The 9513-nt window shown below is 32.5% G+C and overlaps 1 protein-coding gene across 1 annotated transcript; it reads right to left on the reverse strand.

Moving 5' to 3' along the window:
- Nucleotides 1–3132: 3132 nt before the first annotated feature.
- Nucleotides 3133–9248, reverse strand: LOC132729881 (sulfotransferase 1C2-like). Its single transcript, XM_060715717.1, has 6 exons — nt 8970–9248; nt 8381–8500; nt 6632–6858; nt 5898–6027; nt 5189–5458; nt 3133–3703 (listed from the first exon to the last, which is right to left on the reverse strand). The coding sequence occupies exons 1-6, from the start codon at nt 9031–9033 to the stop codon at nt 3579–3581; spliced, it is 936 nt and encodes a 311-aa protein (XP_060571700.1). The 5' UTR covers nt 9034–9248; the 3' UTR covers nt 3133–3578.
- Nucleotides 9249–9513: the final 265 nt, after the last annotated feature.

A 9513-nucleotide genomic window follows, 5' to 3' on the forward strand; every position in this document is an offset into this window, starting at 1 on the left:
ATTTTCATATAATCCTGAACTGTATGAAAAACATGAATATTCATGTGTATCCATGTGTGAAACATGAAAAACATGTGTCTGCACCATATGTAAAACAAACGGTCTGCTTTTCTTAGAGACACATATAGGTTTCTTACCATAAGTTTTACATACGTTTTACATGTCATGCATTTTTACCTGTGTTTAGTTTATGACCAGAAATACGTTTTGTTCTATATAATCTAAAATAATTACATTTGTCGTTTATATGGTTGTTTAACAAATTCATAAGGTACAGGTATTTATGTCATGAAATGTGTTATTTATAACAAATAATACATAATGAAATGAAGATAGTCCGGTAATGGTTCATTCAAGTAATTCTTAAGTACTCATTGTGTATTTCATCGTGTCATTTTAGTTACTTTTAAGTGTTTTCTTGATTTTTTCTTGACCTCTGTGAAAAACAAACAAACAAATAAAAAACAAAACACTAGTTTTTCTAATTTAGTTCTATTTTTAAATTCATAAGAACTGAAAGTAACATACCTTTAACTTTTTTCCAAGTTTGTCTGGACAGTTTATTGCTTTGTTAAATATTTCAACAAAAAGAAGAGAATTCTAATATGTCTGCCTTTAACCTTGAATAACGTCCTGATAAACAAGTTTGATATTTACAACGGCTTTGTTCGAATGTAAGCTGATAACCCCTTTATATTTGATAGTGTCGTATAACTTTCATACTTACGATAAATTCATTTACACATTTAGATAACAATTTACAATACTGGAAGTATCTTTTAATTGCCAGTCCTATACACAGGTGAACGTCGCGTGGCCATGACTTACACTATACCCCCGTTCCCCCTTCTACAACCCAAAACCCTAAACATCATCCAAACATCATAAGTATTGACAAAAATAAATTTTATGAAAACAATTTTTTATGACATTTCTATGCAAAATGAAAGTAGAGAAAATACCTTTTTATTTTTTTAGTCATAAATTTTTTTTTTTCATAAAATTTATTTTTGTCAAAACTTATGATGTTTGGATGATGTTTAAGCGTTTTGGGTTGTAGAAGGGGAACGGGGGTATAGTGTAAGTCGTGGCCACGCGACGTTCACCTGTTGCGGCGTCCAATTTTGTTTGGAGAGCTTATGTTATGTTACTTAACGATGAGATATAGTGATATGCGTTCAAAGGTTGTCTCTATGTCAAAGATCGAGGTCACACTTTGAAGGCAGGTGTAAATGTGTGTTTGGAGCAAAACCTGTACATGGTTTGTGGTATTTACATATGACATGACTCCATTACGGAGCAAATAATCTTGCACAGATTCAGAACCCTTCGTCAAAGGTCAAGGTCACACATGAAAAACAATACTCTAATTACGCACGCGAAAATGGCTGCGAAGGAACGGTCAACGGTGCAATGTAAACCTATAGAATAATCTGATAGAATGCTACCTAGACGAATGTCTGTTTAGATTTGTGCAGTTTGGGGGCGTTACGACACGAAAATTCCATTATGTCCGTACTAGAAGTACTCGCTTTAAACTTTGACAGGACGGGTATGATTCAGTCAATGTCGTAATGTGCCAAAATCCGATACCATGTGTCTTATTTATATATAAACAGTGTTGCTTGTAATTGCTTATCATAATTCCTTGAACATTAATTAAATATATCCCAATCAAACGATATATAAACTTTAAATAAGCAAATGATCAACGATAAAACATCACATTTAAGCATAAACGCAGTATATAAAACATTTATGGCATCAGACCTGTTACCCAATCTAACCAAAATAAACAGTACACATATAGTATATAAAAGGCGTATATTAAAGTTTTTGAAACCATAACTATAGGTCCGCATAGCACTATCCAAATCATCTCAAAAGAAAATCCAAACAAAACTTTAAAAGATAAATTTCTTCAAAACGAACTCTCCTAGTTTCTTAAAAAAAACAAATGGATATATTGAAATATTCAGATGTTTTACAACTGTGAAATGCAACAACTCTTACAACGGGAGAGGAACTGTAACACGAAGGATGGAGTTCTTATGATAACTTGTCAGGAGTCCTTGTGATAACAGTCGTGGAGTTCCTCGGAAATTTTTTGTATATACTACTACTAAAACACTCGCCAAAATTGATAATTTTTATCTTTAAAAAGTGTGTTTTAGGTGCTAAATTATTAAACTTTAATGATTAAGTTTGCCTTACATCTTGTATTATGTGTCAAAGCCTAATTCACAGGCCATTTTTCATCGCCTCTTGCTTAAAATCTGGTAGTTTTAAGTAAAATTTCCAAATTATTTGCCAACTCGCAAGTATTGACCTATTTATTTCTGGTCTTCATCCTTGCCATACAAAATTACCTAATTGTAATGCAAAATTGCAAACATACAGCCCCGGCTACCAAATTTATTCCCGATTTTTCAAATGTCCTTAAGTTCTTGTGATAAATTTAATTACTGTCATTGTGTTTCTTGCGGTAAATCACGACACGTTGTAGCGTTTTGTGTCATTCAATAAGGTTGTAAATCATTAAATGTAGTACACTCATCCTTTGCGCAAAAATCAGGAGTCTTAAGATAATAATGTAAAGGAATATGAGCGTTCAAGTTCATTCTCAATAATAATAATTCTTACAGAATGCACTTGTTTGGTATACATTACATATAATTGATTATGAGATGGAAAGATTACAACACTGCCATTGACATGTGTTGAAATCAAATGATTTTAGTAGTTGATAAAATGTTTAATACTTTTTATTCATGTTAAATTCCTTTTCATATTATGTTTTATCTGTAGAAGAACTATTTCTTTAACTGAAAAATTCATTTCAATTATTGTTGATACATTGTCATATTGTTATTGATATAGTAAATCTACTGGTCCTTGAGGATTACTCCATGCCAAATGTTACATTTACCCATTCAGATCAATACTTGATCAACTAAAAAACATTGTTTTCTGTCCTTATCGAAAGCGATGATTTTTTTGCCATTAAACAGAAATAGGTCTGTCAAAAGAATGGTCAAAACTGTCACAGAAAATTGTTTGAGTCTTCTGATACTTTTCTTCCTTTAGAACATTCAGATAAGTCGTCAAGAATGCAATGACTACATTTCTAAGCACATCGATTCAATTTTCATATTTCATTATTTTATTTGCATGCACTGATTTTACAATGTCCATGTCTTGTATTTTTTTTATCAAGTGACAATACTACACAACATATCGAAAATTTATACAATATCCAGATAAAGTGAATTGAACTGAAAGCTAAAAGCTTATTGTAAATCTCTCCACATTTAAAACACAGTGTATAGTTTTTTGGGGTGGGGTGGGCGATATTTAAACGTAAAGTAGTATTCAAGATATGTAAGTATGCAGTGGAGATGTTTGACCTAACAAACTTCGAATGTGGAACAGTGTATTTAAAATCAAATGGATTCATTAGCAAAATACAAAAAGAAAACTATATACTGTGACGACGCATTTACATCCTGGTCTATTTCCAGGACAAAGATTATAATAATATCTAATATTTTGCTTTTACATCATCACGACATATATTTTCAACTGTTCATTTCTAGTGTATACTTGAAAGGTATATCAAGCCCTCCAAGTATATCATTATAGAATTTGTCAAATCTTTCATTTTGTGCCACAGTAAAATGCGTCTTCCAATCACCAACCGTTCCTGAAAGAGAAAAAACAACGACATTTGGGTTACATGAAATAATGTATACGGGGTCACGTGATGTCTTCATCAACAGTATAGCTTGCAATGTACCATACTACTTGACAGATAAAACCCCAACCAAACAAGTTTTACGCCAACCTGTGGCATATGATAAATTCATATTGTTTCCGTTATAGTTACTCGGTGACATTTATATATTTTCACAATTCTGCCTTATTTTAAGGAAAGGCTCCGGAAAATTAAACCAGACAGTTTAGCAGACACTTGGGAAATCTTGGACGATATTTAATTTGGTCATTGTAACAGTGAAGTTCTCCACGGCTACTTCTTATTTATTTTAAGTCCTATGACAATAATATTCTAAGAAAATATGGAATACAATACAAAAACCTTTTAATATAATAAAATGCTATACAGTATAATCGTTGTGTAATACTTGTGTGTAGAATCAATATAATAAAATTAAAAGCAAATTTACTATATCAACATACCGGTGGCAATATGCATACAACCATTAACAAGCCAGGCCAGTTTGCAATTGGTGCACGCAGGTTCGAGCCCACGCTCCACCATTAAACAATGACAATATCTTTTTCAGATAAAAAAGAAAAAAATAAGAATCCTTAAATAAAGTCCAAAGCAACAATACTGAAAATTCTGCAGGCTCGGTTTGATTTGTTCATGGACGGTAATGTAAAGTGCAAACTACCGTCCTCGCCCCTAGCACCGGCTTAAGCATAATTCACTATTTAAACACGAAAATGGTGACATTTTGAATTTAGAAACATCCGCGGATATGTTCATAAAATTTTAAAAACCTTGATCCCATGTATCGTTATTTGACAAATAGAAAGTAAAAGATTTGATATATTCATGCACTCTGAAAACTAAAACATCTAACGGTCTTCTGGGGCGTCGCAGATATGGGAAACTGAAATGCGACAGTGAATAAACAGAAATAAATATGTGCAGTGAAGTTAGGTTAAAGAGACTCCATTGAGATTTTTTTGACATGACTGGACTGTAAATTAATTTTTCGAGATAAGTGGTCTATTTCATGTAGGTCTACATCAGAAACTTGTGTGCATGATTTCAGATCATTCACTAACTCTGTTGTCTTTTTCAGAGTTATTATTCTTATTGTGAATAATGGCCCAAAATTGAAAAGCGTTGCAACGCTTTTTTACTTAAAATCGGTCTAAGAGTGGCACAAACGTACGATTTTCTATTTATTTCTGGGCCAATATCTTATTTATGTTTTGCATATCTTCCTATTTAAGTGCATGCTGCAATTGGTCTATGTAAGAATTTTAGGCTTTTGGACCTCAGTGGAGTTTTCTTTTAAACTTCATAATGAAATTCGATGAAATTGATTTTGGACGTTTAAATTTCAAAAGCGAATTCGTCACAGATATATGTGCAATATGTGTTTATGTACTGTAAAATTACAGTTTCTACATATAATCGTATATGAATAAGTACCTTTTCTAAGAAGTGGTGAGACTTTTGCGTTGATAGAGTACACATCTAGATGGTTGGTCATTGGATTTCTTTTCATGCTTTCAAACTGGCAGTGCTCCACAATTCTTGTTAACAAATCACCGGATAGATCTTTATCCAGAAATTTACATATTTCTGTAACCTCTCTGTGCAGGTCTTCTTTCATGTCTTCGTAAAATACAATTTTAACGTTTGACCGATCTCTTAATTCCCACCAACTCTTAGTGTAGTCAAACCAGGACCCGTGGTCAACTAAATATTGAAAAGTAGCTGTTTTTGATTGAGAGATAAAAAATGGTATACACAACAGATGCAGAACTGTGTAATAATAGTTAAAATAAGAACGAGTAAAAGGAAAATAAAGCCATTGCTAAATTAAACGATTTGAATTGTGTTACGAAGTTATACATGCATGCTTTTAATTTGCCATGACCAATACCCAACTCCTCTCGTTCCTGGATATATGGAATTCAGTAGCTTATAGTCATGCTGTACAACTTCAATTATAAACTTTAATTATAACAGTAAAACTTTTGAATGATTTATTGAGGGAGCTTGCAAGTCACGACAGATCAATGCGTCCATATTTAGCCCGATCATATTAATTTAGTTAAAGCATTTAGTGTGCGATTCTTCTACAGGAATCTGAAAGCAAATGCAAGAAATATTTAGTTGGCTTTTTTTATCTTACCATGTCCCTCCATGAACATGTCGAAGAAATCTTCCCAAGTTCCCGTAAACTTTCCAAACGATGAACTAGACCGGTAGAAATGGTAATAAGAAACGCACAAGTCTTTTGGGTTCCGGAATAAAACTATTATCTGTGAAAATATTAACATATCATATGTAACCACTTCGATAGTGTATTTTTAAAAATCTTGAATTTGTAAAAATGTAGCCATAACTAATACAATTCCATAATGGTATTGAGAAACTTGATAAAAAAAAGGGTCATATATTCAAAGAAAGAGCGTATTTTGTTATTTACCTAGATTAACAAATGGTCTATTTAATATTTATTGTATAATAATATGGGAACACTTGATGAAACACCTTCCATTAATCAGCCTAAGATATTCATGAATTTTAATCAACAACAGTTATGATAATAAACGTAGTCTTTTCTATTTTTGTTGGGTTTACGTCGCACCAACACAGTATAGGTCATATGGCGACGTTCCAGCTTTACTGCATGGTGGAGGAAAACCTCAGGTGCCCTTCCGTGCATTATTTCATAATTTCAGGCACGAACGGGCACCTGAGCCGAGCCACCGACGTTTCGTAAGCTAGTTGGATAGTTTCCTCACATGAAAGAATCTAAAGTCTCTTTCGTGATTCGAACCCACAGCGGTGATGAGCAAGTGCTTTGATATAAATTTTACCGCACAATTTCCGCCCCCTTCATTTATTCCAATTGTTTCTTACCTTACAGTCTTTTTCCTGAATTTGTTTTGGCATTAGTTTAACTGGTAAATGGCTCTTGATCACCCTTGGTGACGCCATTGGATTAGCAATGTCAAGGCCAACCTCGTTTAGAACTTTGTCCTTGAACTCTAAAAATGGTGACCGGAAGTAGACAGGTTTTCGGTAAGCGCCATCAAAATCCCCATCATGCATTATCAGCCATGCTATTTCCTGTAACCACGTTGTTCCTGGAGAATACATGTCAAATGTAAGAGGTCTCTTTCTCAACAGATTGAAATAATTTTGTTTCTCGCTAGACTGTAGTCTACTAAATTGTATTGTTGAAGAATAAGTTAATTGAGAACATTTAACTTTAATTTACGGATAAATTTAGATTTGTTCTAATATATTTAGTTGCTTTTTTTTCAAGAGGAATTTTAGATGTATTGTTTTACAATTTCTAATAATGAAGTTGCAGGCAAATGTAGACAGATTTAAAATCTATAATAACCCATAATCAGCTCGCTTCGGTACAAGTATGGATACAATTTGATAATGCCTTAAATGTTTGATATCTGAGGTGTCCCATTGTTTTTCATAAACAACATAGCAAATGCTCATGTTAACATTTGACATCGATACATTTAACTGTTTTTATTGGGATTTTATTGAAACAACAACTATGAAAGCTTCAAGGAGCTCAGACAAGTAAAACCCATTAGACTCGTTGCAGTCACATTGATTTCTCGTAATGTTCCTGTATTTTGATACATGTTAATGGAACATTGATGGAAATTTATTGAAATGAAGGCACTTTTGGTAGAAATACAAACTATTCTAAATCAATTAAGGTCCTGCAAAAGATTAGGAATGTGTTAGGCCGAATAAGATAATTGTTACAATGAGACGAACTTAACTACATGTATAATATTCACGATTCACAGCTTATTAAAGTTGTACAATTCTCTGTTCTCTATATTGATAATACACGCATATGCATTGTTAATACTATAGTTTGATGCACTACAAAAGAAACAGATGTCGGTTAGTTTATTTGTTTAGTTTTACAGTATAAGTCATATTGCGCCGAAACAGGAAATATCATTTTGGCTGTGCTGCAACCTTCAAAGCAACACAATGTCACCTGCTGCAGCTAAGAGATGCATAGACTCAAGTTATTCGAACCCATTTACGTCGACTCTTAGATCACAGAGGGATAAACGGTGGCTGCAATTATTATGTCTCAATCATTTAAAGCAACCTCAGCCACAGCAGAAGTTAGTATATCGTCAGTATTGAAATGTATTCCTTTATAAATAAAAAATGCCAATGATTGACAAAAATGAAGCGGTTTCTAAAAGTATGACAAAGAAAATGTTCAGTCAGAAATTGCAACTGGCATTTAACCTAATGCGAAATTGGCTTACATATTTACTACCACAAAATTAAAAAAAAAAACAACAATTTAATGACCTAAAATAGGTTTGCTTGCATACGTTTTTGTTCGACAATTTCACTGGATGTAAGGTTACATATGGATCTAACATTTCAATTTGCACGAAGGTTACCACTGATAATGAACTACAAAACGTAATTTGCACGCAAGGTACATACAATAATTACTCACGTGACGCGCTCGGAAATAATTTCCGGGCACATACGTGCTTCCACGTACTATTTTTTCATAAATTAACGCAAATGTAACTCACAGTCCAGGAATATTAAAAAACGAAAGAAAAAAAAAACTTTATATATTATTGTCGTGGTTACCGGCTTTAGGATATGTTGCTATGATGACGTCATCATTTCTCACTTGGAAGTCTTTCACAGCGTCCAGAATGTCGGCAGGGGTATAACCGAAAAACAGAACATCTTCGTAAACGTGTTCCCCTTTATTAAAAAGAGATAAAAAAAACCTTTTTACTCCGTAATTAGTATGCAAAACGTATGGAAGTTTGATATCTCCATAAACAAAATCAAATTCATATATTCTGCGAATAAATAGATCAGTTTGTGATTTACTTTTATGTTTTGAACAGCAAAAGATTTAAATAAAATCAAGAAACAGAAAAAAATGGCAATTAAAACATAATAAAGCAAGGAAAATGAACACACAAAACCCAACAACATAAAAGTCTGAAACATCCATAAGAAAACTTGTTTTACGTTCCTTCAAATCCGTACCTTTACAAACATCAATATAGTAAATTCAGTAAAAAAAAACAGCTGACCAAGCTATACTTTATATGTTAAAACACCTATTTAGAATTTAATGTAAAACACATTTTTACTCATGAAATTAATATTTTCTTCTTCATTTATGATTATTTTTAAAAAGTAAAATACAGAAAATGCTTACCTGGTAAAATATGTCGGTACGTTTTCTCGGCTCCCTCGCATTGTTCCTGATCTTTTTCACCCATTTCTAATAATTGTGTGCCAGTTATGATTTTTGAAATCAGTTTTGACACGATTTATTCATTAAAATCACAAACGCCTGCTAACATTGATCACATGTAATCACTGAATCAATGTTTTAATAATAAAACACGATGGACTAATGCATTTTCTATATTTATAGACAATTTGTTCGATAACACAGGGGTTTGTATTATTGGATAGTGAAACAATGATATCCAATTTTCTATAAACATCATTTCAAACAGTTGTTAAAATCAATTTATGGTGTTAAGTTGATGAATTATAAATTAACGATTTCATTTGAATAATTACACAACAATGAAATCACGAATTCTAAATTTCAACACATTTTCTTTATGGTTTAAGCTACATGAATCGACAATTTTCAGTTGAAAATGTGGATTCATGAAACTGAAAACACGAATTCAACAATAATGCTTCAATCGTCGAAACAATATTGTCATGAAGATGTAACCGTGAAC

The sequence above is a fragment of the Ruditapes philippinarum genome, unplaced genomic scaffold, assembly GCF_026571515.1.
Source record: "Ruditapes philippinarum isolate M1 unplaced genomic scaffold, ASM2657151v2 ctg6012_1_1_1_1, whole genome shotgun sequence".
NCBI classification, from domain to species: Eukaryota; Metazoa; Mollusca; class Bivalvia; order Venerida; family Veneridae; genus Ruditapes; species Ruditapes philippinarum.